This window comes from Colobus angolensis, unplaced genomic scaffold (assembly GCF_000951035.1).
Source record: "Colobus angolensis palliatus isolate OR3802 unplaced genomic scaffold, Cang.pa_1.0 Scaffold231, whole genome shotgun sequence".
NCBI lineage: Eukaryota > Metazoa > Chordata > Mammalia > Primates > Cercopithecidae > Colobus > Colobus angolensis.
In genome coordinates, this window is record NW_012115500.1 from 4,684,996 (window position 1) to 4,703,043 (window position 18,048).

Sequence of the window (18,048 nt, forward strand, 5' to 3'; positions counted from 1 at the left end):
ATATTTCTAATTCAAGTAGTGAAGGAAAATAAATATGCACTAGAGAGTGAGATTTTGCTTAAGGTAAACAACTGCTTTGGTATAAGCTAACTAAAGAAATAATTTTTACATTTTGTATTTTCCAACCAAACAGAATCGGGACCAGTATTCACATCTGCTAAGTGATCATTTTCTGCCATACCAAGGTCATAATTCCTTCCGTGAGAAATATTTTAGTGGGGTAACGGAAAAAATTGCCAAGGAAGAACAATCCAGCCAGGAATGAAAATTAAGATTTTGACAATGAAGAGAGAGTAAGAATTTGATTTAGAAAGACATCTGGATGTGAACTTTCATGTATGATCCAGAAAATATGTACTGTTTTAAAATATTTTATATAGAAAAGCTACAAAGTAAATTGAGCAATGCTTTTAAAGTTATCTTTGTTTTATAGACTTTTTTGTTGTATGTATTACAGTCTTTATAATCTTATTTAATGTATATTTGTACTTCCAAGAACTGATGGAGATGGACTCAAAACAGTTATTTTTTTACAATTAATCTACAAAGGGAGTTAATATTGTTGACTTTTAAAACATATCTGCTGGACATATTATAAGCAATTAATAGTAGTTAAGAATGTATTCATTTGGTAGATATGTTTATTTGGTTTTTGATGGTCATTGATTTACATTGCCACTAATAAACCATATTGAGAATTTCTAAAATTGTGTCATATCTAGTTGTCTTCAGGGTGGATGTGATGAGGGAAATAAATTTTTATTTAGAAATTCCAGACAAGGAAGTAATAACAGTGCTAATAGTGATGATAAGAAAGGCTAAGACCTGACAACCTAAAAAGATTCCAAACTCCTTAAGGCCTGTCTACATTCGAAGCTCTTTTGTACCTTGGATTTGCTCCTGCATTCCTAACCAGTGACTGTTGGTCAAGTTAACTACCCACAATTTTTGGTTTAGAAAGTAACTGATAGTTAAAAGCAGTAACAACAACACAAATGCTTGATGGTTCCCTAATAGTATTAAGCCTAATCAGTGCCCTTTGAAATAGAAGCTGTATTTTTCTTGAAGGAGAAACTTTGCTGAGTCCACAGTGTGTCCATCATGAAAATATCTTGCTTGAAAACCACTATACCCATTAATTCAGGATGCTAATAGCTTTCTTGCCTTTGGTGGTCAGATGTACCTCAGCAGGGTGGCAGTAAACGGATCCTCTCTCTAACCAGAGCCTGTATTATTTATTATTATTATTATTTTAGTGTTACTGCTGACTTTTATGGACTCAGAGTATTAATGTGCACGGCTTAGGACCTCTAAAAGCTCAGTGCTGCCCAAGTAAAGAGACATCAGGCTATCTGCTTTGGTCTCTCTTCTTTTCTTGTCTTGCAGCTCGGGATTTCAGCAGCAGATCTCAAACATTTCACTGATTATTTTGTTTGGGTTTCTGGATGTGATTTGTGGTACACTGGGGGGAAATCTAAAAGTATTCAAGGATGATTTATTTTCAGTATTTCTGTTATAAACCATCTTATTTAAAATGTTTCGAGGTTACATGGGGGGTGAGTTTGAAACTTCGTCACTGACTCAATTTGGAATATGAGATTTTAGCTTAGCCCCTTTTTTGGGTGGTCACAAAAATTAGTCCAAATAGTTCTGGGAAGTTGCAATATTAATTTTAGTCACATTATCCTTAAAAATTATCCAGCACTTTAAAAAATATTTGAAATTATTTGTTATTATTACTAATTGAGGTCTTCTAAACTATAATTCCTATTATGAGGCTTATTTTCGTATTAATCAGGAAGTTCAGTTTCCCATTCCTGAAATATCACTAGGCTCAGAGTATAATTTGTTTAGTTGGTACTCATAAATAAAAAAGAACCCTGATTACTTCCAAACTCATTTTGGTTTTAGAGCATAGGTCTCAAGCCCTCTTAACGAGAGAGTTTTATTTTTTGGCGTTAGGATCTTATTACTTTCGGCGTGTAAGTTACAGCAGATCATTTCCAGGATTGCTCTTGTTTTCTATGTTCACTGTATTCCTCATGTGCTTACAGCAACAGTATCACCTAGCAAATTGCCTGCATTTCAGATGGTCCTGTAGTCTGGATTTATAGTATAATCTGTGAAGGAATTCCAGGTGGTCTGTGGACTGGCCTATTTTAATGTTTATAATGTGACAAAATCTGTAATTTTGTTTCTGGTGTATATTAAATATCCATAAAATCCAGACGGTTACCTTGGTGGTGTTTCATCAGAAGTGCTTCCTTCCTGTCTATTCTGGTGAGTCCTTTTTGCTGTGATAGCTGGGAGGGAATAGTGGAGTAGGTGGTCTTTGTGTTTAGCCGAAGTGGCCAGCAGATTTTAAACTTTTTAAAGCCACTTCCTGCCCAGGGTGACCCAGCTTTGGGCCAGCTTGCCACTGACTTCCTTATGACTAACTCTTTAAATACAAGGATTGAGCAATAAAATATTTTCAAACTGTTTAAGCTCTGGGAGGTAAGTCAGTATTGCCACTATTTCCTTGTTGAGAAAACTCACTCAAATATTGAGATTCCCTACATATTTAAGAAGAATAGCAATTATAAGTAAAAACAAAACAAAACAACAATAACCTTATTTCAAGTTTCGTAGGGGAAAGTAGAGTATATGTTAACATCACAGGAGGCATTGTAGTGGGTGTGTTTATTTTATTGGGTTAAAATTGTGCTTTAAAAGTTTGAGACATGGAAATAGCTTTTAAGGTAATATGTTTTATACTCGTAAATTAAAGAAGCAGGGATTTGACTTTTTTTCAACACTGGGAAATTAGATGTTGAGGTTGTGTTACATAGATGCCAATATAAGCAACTCTGGTTCTTGAATAAAAGTTCTTAGTCGTTTGGTGTTAGAAGAACTGCTGACATCTTATGCTGGAAATATTATCACATATTCCTTATCCAAAGAGATATGGAATAAAACATAATGTTTTATTGTTGAAACTGTTGAAACTGAACAGTTGAAAACTGAAGGTGACTTTTTTGGGAAACGATCTTATTTTCCATCCCATTGTAATAAATCTCCCTTGAAAAAGCACAGTGGAACTAAGTTCATGTTAATAGTTCTAATAGGAAAAATATGCTTCGTAGATAAAGCAAGGCATAAATAAACTCATTAATGCATTGCAGTGGTGAAAATGGAGGTAAGTGTTGCCAAGGCAATTGATGACCTTATTGTTGACCTGCTTGACCGAAAGAGAATAAATTATGCCAAAATAAGAACCTTGGCTCTTTTTGCTGGGTTATGGTTCTCTTCTATTATAAAGTTATTTAGAAAACTAAACACTTGCAAGAATCTTTGTTCTTAGAAGGATTGTATTCATAGAATAAGTGAAATCTACTTTGATTTTCAACTCACCCACTCCCGTTTTTCTCAGATATTTATCAAGTAATGTGGTTTGTAATCCAAACAAAAAAAAGTGCCTTAACCCAGAACATACACATGGAGACAATAACAGCAGACTGATGGTGTTTGTACTTTACTAAAACATTGAGATCTTCTCTAAAACAGAGTGGTTTGAGAGTATAACATCTAGAGTGTAAAGAATTATAATGGAATGGTAAACATACTGTGATTCTATCTGGTCACAGAATCGTAGAGACCAGCACATTCCTGTCTATCCTTTGGGGTGAAAAACTAGGGAATCTGACCCTTTTCCCTTAAAAGAGATCTGCCTTACAATGTTCATATGTTTCACTGTGTGGGATAAGCAAGTTGACATTTAGACATAACTGAGGCCAACCTGGAATTTGGCTCTTATCCCTTCCTTTATAAGCCGTTGTAGACAGGCTCTTTGGGGGATGGAGGTTTAATTGTAATGGCAGTCTCTTAAGCCTGGGTCATGGAACAATATACGGCTTAACAGATGAATGTTAAGATAAGTCAGCTTCCCTTATGTAACTGTTAGCCCTATTTCTTGTGATATTAGGATGTGGTTAGTATATTTTTGTTTTAAAATTTGAAAGTTCTTACTAAGATAATCATGTTGTAGTCATGCCAAAATGAATTGCCTAAAAAGGAACCTGTTTTGACCTCTATGACTTTAAAAACCTCTCCTTTAATCAAGCTTCCCTGGCTTTCTCCTGAGGATTTATCGGAAGAACTCCATTTTGGCTAATGTGCAGCAGTAAAGATTAGCTGGGCTTATGTGTGAAGTTAGTCAAATTAAAAGAAAAGGAAAAGGCTGAGGAGAAAATTAAAATTGAAAATGTAAATGGTACTTAGGATATTGGAGTTGTGCTTTGATGGACTGCCAAAGTAATGTGTTGTAAGTTGGGGAAGTGGGTCAAGATGGGCAGAGTTGTTATTGGTGAGTTTTAAAAATATTTAAGAGTCCCTTAATATTTGTGTATAAATCTTGGAGTATCTCACCACAAGTTGGAGTGAATTCTGCACAAAGAGCAAAATGGCTTTTGCATTTTTCCATTTTTCTACAATTTATACCAATTGAGAAGCAATTCTCCATAGATCTCTTGCATTTCTATATGTCTTTCTAAGGAAGGCACAGACTTCTTGTATCCTGTACTGTCTTTTTGAGGATATTTGTATAGTGAACAATCTTGGAAGATACAGAGTCTCTCCCCTGTCTCCCCCTCCCTTTTAACTTCCAGAGCAGAGGTTTAAGTTTGTGTACGACTCAGAAGATAGTGTCTTCCCTTCACAGTAAAGGCATGCTTACTGCCCATTATAAAAGATTGGGTTCCCTAAGCTTAAGATTTCTTCTTTGTAATAAAACCTACTGTAAGTGCAGGCACCCATCTGGGCCTAATCTGGTCACTCTTCTGGGACTTAGGTATAAGGAATAACTGATTTTTAAAATGCTGATTATCAGGGCAGGCACAGTGGCTCATGCCTGTAATCCCAGCACTTTGGGAGGCCGAGGCAGGTGGATTACCTGAGGTCAGGAGTTCGAGATCAGCCTGGCCAACATGACAAAACCCCATCTCTACTAAAAATACAAAAATTACCCAGGCGTGGTGTGGTACACGCCTGTAATCCCAACTACTCTGGAGGCTGAGATGTGAGAATTGCTTGAACCTGGGAGGTGGAGATTGCAGTGAGCTGAGATTACACCACTGCACTCCAGCCTGGGTGACAGAGCGAGACTCTGTCTCAGAAAAAAAAAAAAAGGGATTGTCATGCCCTGCTTACTGTACCATAAGTAATAAAGTTCTTTGTATGTGACCTAGGGGTATGTCTTTTACCAGTGTCGATGAATATGGCAGGTGCTTGCAATAGAGCAAAATCTCAGACCCTTCACAGTTCTTGATGGTTTTTGGTCATGAGGATGGGATGCTGACAGACACATAGCTTTCTGGAAGAGGAGGAGGGCTTTGGGGCTCATTAATAGGATTCATAGGAAGTCCTTACTAATTGTTAGCAAGCATGTTGACCAAATTTCATGATCAACCTGATGATACGTGGTCCTCAACTTCATTGCCTGTTAATGAGGAGCAAATGGGGCAGTGGTTGCAGGCCAAGGATCTGAAAGTAGGTCCAGTGATAGCTACCCAAATGGTTCCTTGTTTTTTGCTAACCCTTTTCTGGGCATGGGGAGAGGTGTTTCCTCACCAGTTTGCCAGTTAGCTTCAAGTCCACCCCACTGTAAAAATTAGTACTAAGATATATCCTGAGTGGGCTGAAGGATGTACCTTCTTAGACAATAGGTGAATCATTAGAACTTTGGTTGCTTTGCTTGGGACATATGGTGGCAGGGCACATCATGGTTGTTAAGGAACAAGGGCAGCAGGTGGCCTATTTTATGGCTCGGCTCCTCCTGGCAGTCTGTCATGCCAGACTTAACATCCATTCAGAGAAAATAAAGGATTTTTGTCTCCAGTAGGTCTTGGTTGCTTTCAGAGAACATTGGCATCTCAGGGATATATCCCTGAGATAAACTCCTGTTAGAAGGGATAGAAGAGGCATTAACTAGTATTTGGTCTTTTACTGCCCTGAATTGAGTTTACTATGCTGATGAAAGTGACCTACTGAAGAATGAGAAACTGACCCAGAGAATTCTAGATAAATTCTTGCAGTTGGCCCCCTAACCTTGGAAAAGTGCTCTACCTTTTATGTTAAAACTAGGCCAGAACTTAAGAGATATTTCTTGGTAATGGTGAAGATGCTGTTAATTAAGATGAACTCCTAAAAAAAAGAAAAATGTCAATGTAAGTCAAGCTAGAGTCAGGTAAAGGACGCAAACCCAGTGGCTTCAGTCTGAAGACCATGTGTCCATGGTTGCTGAGTCAAAGGGTCCCCTTTGACTTTGCTTTGTCAAATCATTGTCAGATTTTGCTTTGTTTTTGGGACCAAAATCATTGGAATTTCATTTATTTGAGCTCCAAGCAGCTGCTATACTACTCAATACTAAAAGTAGATGTAAAGTCTTGCATACTGGCATGGTACCTCCCACCCCAACCCCATGTTCCCTCGTTTTTCCCTCCACCTTTAACCTGACCTCAGCTGCTTTAAGGAGAAAGATGGTTAGGGATGGGGCCCAGGACTTCTTATCTCAAAGGAGGACCAACCACCACGTGTACCCATCTGAATATGCTGGGGTACTTTATAGGAGAAAGGGGTGCAAACTTTTATGGCTGTGTTGAACACAGGTGCCCAGTTCACCATCTCACACAGTCCTGCGGGGGAAGGGTCCACTCAGTTTCAACTGATAGGGTTTGGGCAGAGTTCAAAATAGGAAAGGAAAGTTAACATGACCTTGTGGGTATGGCCTGTTGAACCAACTCAATGCACTGTTGTTCTTTTTGCATCTGAATATATAGCAGAAAATGACATGTTATATGCTTGAACTTTTCTGCCCCATAAGTGCTAGAGCCCAGCGAGAAAGAGCCCCGTTTAGGTAGGTACTGGTATCTTTGAGGCTACACAAACCTAATGATACCTTTGAGCTACAGAATATCCCGTGACTGATTACTTTGCTGATTGGAGACCCTGGTAAAAGGAGACACCCTTCATCCAGAGATGCCCTTGGAGTTTTGGATGCCTGGACTCCTTGACATGGCTGGCAAGGTACATGCCTTCTGAAAAACATCTAAGTATTAGCTACTACTGATATGGACAGAGGGCAGGGAAATTCTGGGTAGAAGAGGGCAGTGCCCTGACAAAGGCCCCACCCTCAAGCCTGAAAACCCGCAGCCCTAATTGGGAACAGGCATTCCTGTTTTTGTGCCCAAATGTTGCCTTTTGGCCTGCCATTCCCCCTTAGCCTGTACCCATATAAACCCTAAACTCCAGGCTCCACAAGCAGAAGAGTGGCAGAGAAGAAGAGAAGAAGCATCTGAACATCACGAGGAGTTTGGCTGGAGACGGTTAGAGAGAAGATTGGTTGCAGGATGGCCGAACTCCAGGGGAAGATCATCCTCCCACTCCATCCCCTTTACAGCTCCTCATCCACCCCACTGACAGCCACCTCCACCACTCAATTAAAGCCCCACATTCACCATCCTTCAAGTTTGTGTGTGACCTGATTCTTCTTGCATGTTGGACAAGGACCCGGGTATCAAGAGGGCAGGGTGTAAAAGACTGTCACCCTGACTCTCCTGAGCTGGTTTAACACTTAGCTGTCCACAGACGGCAACTGCTAAAAGACCATTAATCGTAACACACCCCTAGACAGTACTGTAGGGCTGGAGCCCAAAAGCGCTCGCCCCAGCTCCTGCATCTGCCTGTCTGCGTGGTCCCCTTCCCATAAGGGGTTTGAGCCACACCCCTGTCGCAAGTTCCATGAAGGAGTCAGGCAACTCTCCTGTTTCACTACTGGGCTTCTGTCAAAACTGAACACTTGAGCCATCCAGTCTGCCGTTCCCTTTTTGGAGTAGATCAAACAGACCTCATGACTACTAAAGTGGAAAGGGTCCAACTAGCCTTGCTTGTCATAGAAAATCATTATATACAATAATCATTAATGCAACAGACCTAGCCCCAGTGGCATCTAGGATTTACATGAAAAAGTGGCAGCTAATCCTTTGGGGAAAACTTTATTGCCTATTCCGTTGCCTGAAACAAAGCCCCCGGCTCAGCACCCTCATTTCATAAAGGTTACATGTAGGGGATTTAAAAATATATTTAGGTGGCATTTAGGAGATTCCTCAAAATGCCTGTTGCTTTTTTCACTGACAGATTGGCTAAGCTGAAAACCAGTGCCATTTCAATGGACTGCTATGGCTGTTCAGTCTCTGGCAGGTAGCAGAACTGAAAATGGATGTAGTTGATCTGGTCATTAAGTAGAATTCAAGGCCATTCTCAAAGCTCTGACCAGTACCCTCCTTGAGGAGCCTTGTTATGTTTTTACTGACTGTTAGGTTGTTGCTAAAGACCTATGGTTTGATCTGCCACTTGGAAAACAACAGATTTGCAGATTGAAGACATCCTTCTTTAGGGACTTCAAACAGTGGAAACAAATTGTGGTGACTAATAGAACTGTCGGGGTCATTCATATTGACATCCATTGTAAAGTCTCATTCTCTGATGAGACCAGCTAGAATCACTCGGTTAGCTAGCACCACCCCAGCTGCCATCATTGCTGCCTGGATCCCTTATTGTACTGGACATGGCAACACGTCCACTGTTATAGACAGGGTATAAGTAAAGTACTCAATGTTTCTGATGTAAAGGCTACCATTTGGTGCTAGACTTGTGACTCCTGCCAAAAGTTGACCTTGTTGCATCTTGGTAAGGAAGAACACACTGCATGGGGTGTTGTCTCCACTGCTCCTGGCAGATTGATTACCGCGGACCTTCCGCCACCCCTCTTTAGAGCTACTGGTTGTTCATCAATTCTATTGACACTTTCTCAGGTTACAGGGTTGCTGTTCCAGTGCAATCATTTGACTCCAGCCACACCACTTTGGCCCTTGAAACTAATCTTTGTCATGTGTTTGGCTTTCTGGGTCATTTCATATGACAATGATACACCTTTTATTGCTAAAGCCACTCAGTCATGGGCTACAGTCAAGACATTCGACAGACTGTCCATACTTCCTACCATCCACAGGCATCTGGAATTTGTGAGCTTTGGAAATTTGCTCTACATTTGTTCTATATTTTCTCTGGCAACCCTTTGCCAAACCTTCACAGAAAGGCTCAGCACATTTCTCAAAAGTTACCTCTCAACAGGGCAGTCGTCTGTCCTTTGTGGGATGCGTAAATCTTTTAATTGATGGCTTTAACTCAGACAATTGGTGATTAATAGTTTGAGTCTCAGGCTGAGAAGATTTTCCAAAACCAGCACCCGAGAGAGTTGTAACAATCGGTTGAAAAGGACCACTTTACCTAGTATGCTTTATTATTGATGTTGAAGCAGGCAAATAAATATTCTAGTTGACCTATTATCTTCAATTTTCTTTCTCTTTACATTTTTCTATAGATTCCAAGAGTGCTAATTTTTTTTCTATTTTAATGTCAATTGTTGTTTCTCTGTATTAGTTGTATGTGTAACTCTATTTTTCCTGTAACACATGTTCTAAGTCTTGTCTATTGGTGATTGGTTGATGTCTGTGGGAGTTCCATGCGTGGATTTAAATAATGACAAAGGAATTTACAGTCTGGTTGGGGTGATGAGACCTACACATAAGAAGATAGTTAACACAAGGCAGAATGAATTAAGTACCCAGGAGAAGTCTCAGTAGAGTTTGGAAGGATGAGAATTTTCTTCAGAGTAGAATATTTAATAAAGATTTCACAGAAGATGTGGTGCTTAAGCCAGAACATTACACATTTTTAAAAAATTCAGTTAAGTGGAGAGAGGAAAGAAGCACATTTCAGATTGGGGGTGTGTGTGAATAGTGTGAGGAAAGTTCAGATGTGAGAATGTGTGAGTCAAGTTCAAAAGATGATAGGTACTAACTAGACTAACTAGAGGGAAGGGTTCATGTGTATGATGGTGGGAGAGGACTTTGAAAAAAGTAGGCTGGGGTCATGTTGCTAAAGGCCTTGAATGTCAGTCTAAAGAAATTGTATTAATAATTATAGACAGACTGGACATGGTGGCTCATCATGCCTGTAATTCCAGCACTTTGGAAGGTGGAGGTGGGCACATCACTTGAGGTCAGGAGTTTGAGACTAGCCTGGCCAACATGATGAAACACTGTCTCTGCTAAAAATACAAAAATTAGCTGGGTGTGGTGGCACACACCTGTAGGCCCAGTTACTGGGGAGGCTGAGGCAGGAGAATTGCTTGAATCTGGGAGGCGGAGGTTGCAGTGAGCCGAGATTGCACCACTGCACTCCAGCCTGGACAACAGAGCAAGATTTCATCTCAAAACAAAACAAAACAAAACAAACAAACAAACAAAAACAGACAATAGAAAGTTGTCATGGGACTAAAGATTTGAGAATAGGGACTGATTTCAGAAAGGTGATTTGGGGTGTTGATTGCAGTGGCTCGCACCTGTATCCTCAGAGCTTTGAGAGGCTGAGGCAAGAGGATCACTTGGGGCCAGGATTATGAGACCAGCCTGGGCAACATAGTGAGGACCTGTAAAATTACAAAAATAAAATTGGCCAGGTGTGGTGGCACATGCCTGTAGTGCTAGATACTCAGGAGGCTGAGGTGGGAAGATCACTTGAGCCCAGGAGTTTGAGGTTACAGTAAACTATGATTGTGCCACTGTACTCCAGTGTGGGCAACAGAGTGAGATGTGGTCTCAAAAACCAAAAAAGTGATTTTGGTTTTCTGTTCTTGCGACAGTTTGCTGAGAATGATGGTTTCCAGCTGCATCCATGTCCCTACAAAGGACACAAACTCATCCTTTTTTATGGCTGCATAGTATTCCATGGTGTATATGTGCCACATTTTCTTAATCCAGTCTGTCACTGATGGACATTTGGGTTGATTCCAAGTCTTTGCTATTGTGAATAGTGCTGCAATAAACATACGTGTGCATGTGTCTTTATAGCAGCATGATTTATAATTCTTTGAGTGTATACCCAGTAATGGGATGGCTGGGTCATATGGGACTTCTAGTTCTAGATCCTTGAGGAATCGCCACACTGTTTTCCATAATGGTTGGACTAGTTTAAACACCGCATGTTCTCACTCATAGGTGGGAACTGAACAATGAGATCACTTGGACTCGGGAAGGGGAACATCACACACCGGGGCCTATCACAGGGAGAGGGGAGGGGAGAGGGGGGAGGGATTGCACTGGGAGTTATACCTGATGTAAATGACGGGTTGATGGGTGCTGACGAGTTGATGGGTGCAGCACACCAACATGGCAGAAGTATACATATGTAACAAACCTGCACGTTATGCGCATGTACCCTCGAACTTAAAGTATAATAATAAAAAAAAAAAGTGATTTTGGCAATGGAATGCAGGATGTGCTTGACACAGTTAAGGAGGTAAATAAATAGTCCACGTGAGAATCTGTACCAACAGTGGGAAGAGACCACAGAGACAGATGGAAGACACGATACTCATCTATTCATTCATTCAACAGATATTTTGTCCACATTGGTATGTTAGGCACTACAGGGTCAAAGATAAGAAATGATAATCCCTACCCTGAAGAAGCTTGGAACCTTCCATAGTTGTACAGATAAATAATCCTAGCAAGGCGTCAAGTGCAGTGAGATATAGGGGGCCCTGTGGGAAAATGCAGGCAAGGAATCCAGCCTGCCCTGGGTCTGGGGACGTGGGAGGTGGTTCCAAGAGGAGGTGTTTCCTGAATTGCCTTTTGAAGTTTTTGTATCGGGTTTAATAACTTTATTGTGAGATACATTATTTACACCAAAGAGTGCATAAAGCATAAGTGCAGTTTAATGAATAATTACAAGGGACATCCCTACAGCACCATCCCTGAAATGAGTTTTGAAGGGTAGGTAGTAGTTAGCCAGGTTAAGCAGCAGAAAGATCCGGGAGGACATAGCAAAGGAATAGAGAGCATGGTATGTGGGGAAACCGCATGCAGTTCATGGTCACTGCAGTGTGAACCGAGGATCAACAAGGTAAAGTCGGAGAGTAAGGCAGGAAGGGGTTTGCATTTCCGTTTGATTACCTTGGGCATACTACCCACTCCCCCCACCCTGGATTTCTGCTGGGGAAACCATATTAGCAGACTTGGTCAGGCCATCACTGTGATTATAGTGGTTTGGAATGGAGGGAGATATGAATACAATCTGGAATGCTGATCAGAAGATTGATGTGGTCATCCAGGTTAGACAGCGGTGGTGGTAGGGATTGAATGGAGACATATTTAGAAGGTGAGTGAGCAGGTAGGTTGGTGGTTGAGAACCAAATGAGGAGTCAGGGATGATATCTGAGATTCCAACTAGGGCACTGGGTGGGTGCAAACTGAAATAGATGATAATGGGAAAAGGATGAGTTTAGGTTTGGACATCCTGAACGAGAGGAGCCTATGGTACAAACATGAAGAACTGCATAGCAGGCTTTTGAGTATCCAAGAGCAAAGTCAGGCAATGATTACTTATGCGAGAAGCGGAAGATCCCTGTATGAGACAAAAAAAAAAAAAAAACCACAAAACAAAACAAAACAAAAACCAAAAAAACCACTGAGTCAAGATACATTGTACAGCTCTAAGATTCCTTCTGTGCCATTCCCCACCCCAGCATGATATATATATGTGGCAAAGAGCATTGACATGACCCGATACTCTTGAGACTGAATCAGGCAATTCTAAGTTTATGACAAGAAATTTATACTAGAATTAATGAGATGAAATTTCTCCATTGTGCCGCTTGAAGCTGCTGAGAACAGCACTGGCTTTGGGTGATGTGCTTCTGCCTGAACTGGATGGGTGGACGTGCTACCTTTGCTGTATAAGTTAGTGAGTTACATTGCAGAGTGAGGACATAAAGAAACTGGTAAGCTGTTGTTAGTTGTCTCTAAGAAAAACCTGCTAAAGAAATACACAGGCCACCACTGTTTGGGCTCTGGACACAGAAAAAGAACAACCCAAAGGGTTTTCCTCTCCTCTCATTCTTTAAAATTAAAAATACTTCCCCTTCCTCTCTCTTATTAAGTAACTACATAATAGCTTTCGGGCAGCATCATAAAAATTACAGAGTCAGCCAGAATATGGGGAAAATTTTAATTAAATCTGAGGTTTCATTTGTTTTTTAATTTATTAAAAAATGCCTGGCCAAAAAACAAAAAAAAATCCCAATTTCCCTCTGCCCCCCTCTTTATATATCCGTATGCATTTGGCAGAGCTCATGACAATGTCTTTCCAGCTGCGGACCAGCCGAAAGCCTTTTCTGAAGCTCCTACTAATTTGGATTCAACTGACTGGTTAAAAGCTTCACACAGAAATGCTGCCAGGAAAGTCATGAAGTCTTATGACATTTAAATCTATAGTCTTATCTTTTGTACCAAAATAAACGAACAAAGATTTAGTTTTTGATCTTGCATTTGTTAGCTTTTCTTTCTTAGTTTTGGAGAAACAGACCAAGAACCTGAAAACAGAAGAACCATGCTTTTGCCTCCAGTCTGGCTTTCTGAACCCAAAGAGAAAATCTTTCATGACCCTAAGTGGATTCCTAAGGAAAGGAGAAGGGCAGGATGGTGCTATGTGAAGAATCAGGTTTCTGGGGAAGACCTGACCCATTTCTGCTGGGTTAAATGGCCCAGAAGACTTGCTTCTATGGCAGGGGATGTCACCTGATGCATTGGAACCTAGGGCTAGACCTTGAAGTCTATCAAGTTCATCTCTATGTGCTTTTTTGCCTCTCAACAAGGAATAAGACGTAGTCCTGTCCTCAATGAGCTCATGGGCTGGTGGATGGCGGTGGTATGAAACAAAGAGGTAAGTAGTCAATTAAAATAGTGTGATCCGTTTTTCCACAGGGCAAGCCCAGGGTGAGTCTAAGAGGAGCACCTAGCCACTTCTAATAGTCGTAGTTTATTAACCATGTGTTTCTGATATTTTGACATCTGGGACTTTGCTGATCCTGGAGAGAACAGAAGCAGCCAATTCCTAGAAATAAAGGTTTCACCTTCCTTCAAGTGTGTCTTTTATACAAACTAACCAGTCCAGAGTCCACTCACTCTGTTTCCTCTTTTATACAGCTTTTACGCTTTGGGTCACTATTTCTCAGACCTAATCACTTTCGGGCCAGGTATCAGGTAACTTAGGAACAACCGCTGTACTCCAGAGTCTGCTGAAATTATTCAAACTGGTTAATCCTATGCCTGCTTATCCTGCCTCACCTGTTCCTTTCTCTGGAAACCACAACAAAGGCTCTTGTCCACATTTTTCCCTCCCCTCTACCTCCTGAACGACCCTGGTGCTTCCCCACATGGCCCTGCATGGCCTGGTGTATCCTCTTCTCTTCGGAGCTTCAAGGGACAAACTATCTTTTCAATGACAATTGTCTTCTGATCTATTGGTCTCACCATACCTGAATAATAATAAACCTACATTTAAAAACACGTGTGAGGCCAGGCGCGGTGGCTCAAGCCTGTAATCCCAGCACTTTGGGAGGCCGAGACAGGTGGATCACGAGGTCAGGAGATCGAGACCATCCTGGCTAACCTGGTGAAACCCCGTCTCTACTAAAAAATACAAAAAATTAGCCGGGTGAGGTGGCAGGCACCTGTAGTCCCAGCTACTTGGGAGGCTGAGGCAGGAGAATGGCGTGAACCCGGGAGGCGGAGCTTGCAATGAGCTGAGATCATGCCACTGCACGCCTGGGGGACAGAGCGAGACTCCGTCTCAAAAACAAAAAAAAAAAAAAAAAAAAAAAACAACAAAAAAAACAAGTGTGAGAGAGGACTGGGTCAAGGAAGAAGTCTGAGAGAAGATGACATCTAAGTAAAACCCTAAAGAAGTGGAAGTTGCTTGATTATGTCAGGGGGTGAGGGCGGGAAGGGGTATTCCAGGCAGAGGGAATAGCACTGGAAGAGCATATTTGGGTAACAGTTCAAGTAGTTAGTGTGCCAGGAGCTAAATGTGTTAGCTGAAGAGGAGAAATGAAGCTGGGAAGGTCAGGAGAGCCAGATCCTAAAGGACTCGTAGGCCCTGCTGCAGAATCTGCACTTGATCCTGGAGAAGCCCACTCCCTGTGACCTCTCCCCTTTGGTAATGCCAAGGCTCTTTGGGAAGTTTGAATTTCTTTCAGAATGGTGTCCTTGGCTGAAGTGCTTGAGTTCCTTGAAAAAGGGTGCCTGTGGAGAGGGAGTTTGTGGCTTTGCCTTTGCTCCAGGGTCTGTTCCTGGCTTGGTTCTAGGTCTCAGTTAATGCTCTCTTCTGAGTTGGGTGAGTTGCATAGCTGAGGCTGCCTGAATTAAGGCATTGCCACCGCAAAGCTTCCATTTCCGCATCTATAGAGTCCCCTTAGGTGCCCAGTTACACTGTGGTAAGAGATTTCCCAGATAAATACAGCAGAAACCTCCCTGACCCTGACTGACAGATCCTTGCTCCAGAGCCAAGAAACAGTCTCTTGTTGGCCTCCTGCATGGAGGGAGATGATTTTTATTGATTTCACTCTTCACACAGTGCTGACGGTGTAGGCCTGCAGAAGAGCAAGCTGATGAAAATAAAGATTGTGGGTTGCCAGCTCATGTTTGTCCTTATCTCCAAGGCAAAATACAAACACAGTTTCAGGGAGCTGCTTCTCCACTTCAAGATAAATGAGTTGTTGAAGTGTCATGATTTTAAAATCCGGTGATATACATAAAGGATACTTTACTGATCAACCTCAAGGAATCTGTTGTAAATAAAAAATGGTTTGTGACTCAAGCACTGTTGCCTATTTCAGAATTTCACCTTGGAGCCCACAGTGCTGTCTTCTAAGACATAGGGTGCCCCCCAAAAGAAAACAGCTCAGAACTCCCAACGCTTCTCTTTCCCATCTTTCCTTGAAGATGCTTACCAAGAGCAACCAACCTTGTTGAGTCACCATATGCTGACGAACATTTTTGTTGTTTTTTGAGAGAGGGTCTGGCTCTATAGCCCAGGTGGTAGTGCAGTGGTGCAATCTTGGCTCACTGCAGCCGCAACCTCCTGGGTTTAAGCAGTCCTCCCGCCTCAGCCTCCTAAGAAGCTGGGACTATAGGCACATGCCACTTCACTCATCTAATTTTTATATGTTTTGTAGAGACAGGGTTTCTCTATGTTGTCCAGGCTGGTGTTGAACTCCTGGGCTGAACTGATCCCCTTGCCTCTGCCTCCCAAAGTGCTACAATTACAGGCATGAGCCACTGTGCCTGGCCTTGATGACCTTTTAAAAACCCATTACTAATGAGGATGAGAGGAAAGGCTAGCCCTTGCTTATGGCCCGTCTGGTTTTCTCTAACACTCCCTGCCTGCTTCTCCTTTGCCATTTACTGCGTGCCTGGCATATGCCAGCCAGCAACCACCATGAATATTGGATGAATAAAAGATACGTGTCTTATGTTGAAAAGTTGTACACAGTTCTTGGTTAAACTAATTTTTGTTAAATTGTTAAGAAGCCATATTTAGGCTGAGTCCCAAATTCTGGCACTTAAAAAAAAAATACACAGAAAACAAGACTATACCACTTTCAATACACTGTTTTCTGGATGAGGTACTGGGTGAGATTGGGAAGGGCAGGAGAGGTTTTGTGGGGTGCAACATCTGATCATAAAGGAATTGACATTTTTTCCGTTTAGTATATATGATTTCTTTGTATGACTAAACCCGTTTCTTTAAGTGTTTATGTTTCCTCCCATAAAGTTCTACAGCCATCTTTTTCATGTTTCCTCAGTGTTCTATAAAGTTCTACAGTCCATTTTTTAAAGCTTTTTATTTAAAATTTTTGAATAAGCAATAAATTTACATGGTTTAAAATTCAAAAGAGCTCAAAAGTGTATACCCAAATAAAAGTTTCCCTTTTTCTTCTTCTCCTTCCTGTGGGTCCCTCATACACCCAGCTCCCTGCCTTGAGACAATCACTGTCACAGATGGCTTAACTCAATGTCAAACAATACAAGAAAGTCCCAATGTGAAGCCATCAGTGAAGCACCCATGTGGAACAATGGCAAAAGCAAAGAACCAGGAGTAAGATGGCCCATCCCAGTCCTCCCAGGACAGCTCTGAATTCATCAATGTCTTATTTCGCACTGTTAACATAAGAATAATAACCTTTCCGTAGCTATCTCTCTTGGAATGAGAACTGTTGGGATGATTTGTATGAATGCATTTGGAAAAGTTTATAAGGGTTATAAAGACTAAGAAAGAGAAAACACAGAGCCTAAAACTAAATCCGTTAGGGGAGGAGTTGAATCATGGGAAGGAGTCAAATTGTTCAAGATGTTGCCCAAGAAGACCTTTTATTTGATTTCAAAGCTTCCACTGCTGAGATGTGGGGAGGTTATTGGTCCAACAGGGAAGGATAAAAGGTAGATTCATTTTCTGCCAGTTTTCAGATCCTCTCTTGAATTCTCCCATCACCTAGCCAGAAGCGGTAGCCTCTCTTAGGTGCATACCTAAGCAAAGAATGTGACCTCCTTTGCAGCCTCCTGATTGACCACCTTTGGGGTCAGCTGAAGCTTATTTCCTGGGCTACTCAACTCCTTTCTTGTTTGTAGAGTGGTTTCCCATCAAGTAAAGATATGGGCCAGGCGTGAGAGTTGGGAGAAAATACAGACTGCTGTAAGGCTATTACTTCAGGACTGATGTCACCATCCTCCTTGAGGCAAAGCTTGCCATTTACTTCAGAGGAAGTTTTGCTTGGGAAGGAATGCAGACTCTGATGTGCAGTTAAATGTGCATGTGTGAAGGGGAACTGGCCTGATAGCTAAGGGCTGGAGCCCTTCTTTATCCACAGAAGATAGGAAGCGAAGAATGGTGATAACGTGGCTTTCACTTCTGTGTGCCTGCACCTGGCCCCAAAGCTGTGTCTAGTGAGATAGGAGCTCTGGGTTGGGCCCACTGAGGCTTTCTTGGTGCAGTAATTATGGAAGGGACCAATGTCCTTCTGTTCAGTGAACTCTGGTGCAATTTTATCAAAGGAACCCTAAGCCTATGCTTTTTGTATGTTTCTTCCTTTTTTTAAGTGACAATTATTTA

At 41.5% G+C, this 18,048-nt stretch overlaps 1 protein-coding gene across 1 annotated transcript in view; it reads left to right on the top strand.

The window, feature by feature from the left end:
• Positions 1 to 707, top strand: part of TRMT11 (tRNA methyltransferase 11 homolog (S. cerevisiae)) — a 57,468-nt gene extending 56,761 nt beyond the window's left edge. Inside the window, exon 13 of the mRNA XM_011944483.1 lies at positions 134 to 707. Within this exon, the coding sequence (XP_011799873.1) occupies positions 134 to 265 (132 nt within the window). The 3' untranslated portion in view covers positions 266 to 707. The remainder of the gene's footprint in view (positions 1 to 133) is intronic.
• The last annotated feature ends 17,341 nt before the right edge of the window (positions 708 to 18,048 follow it).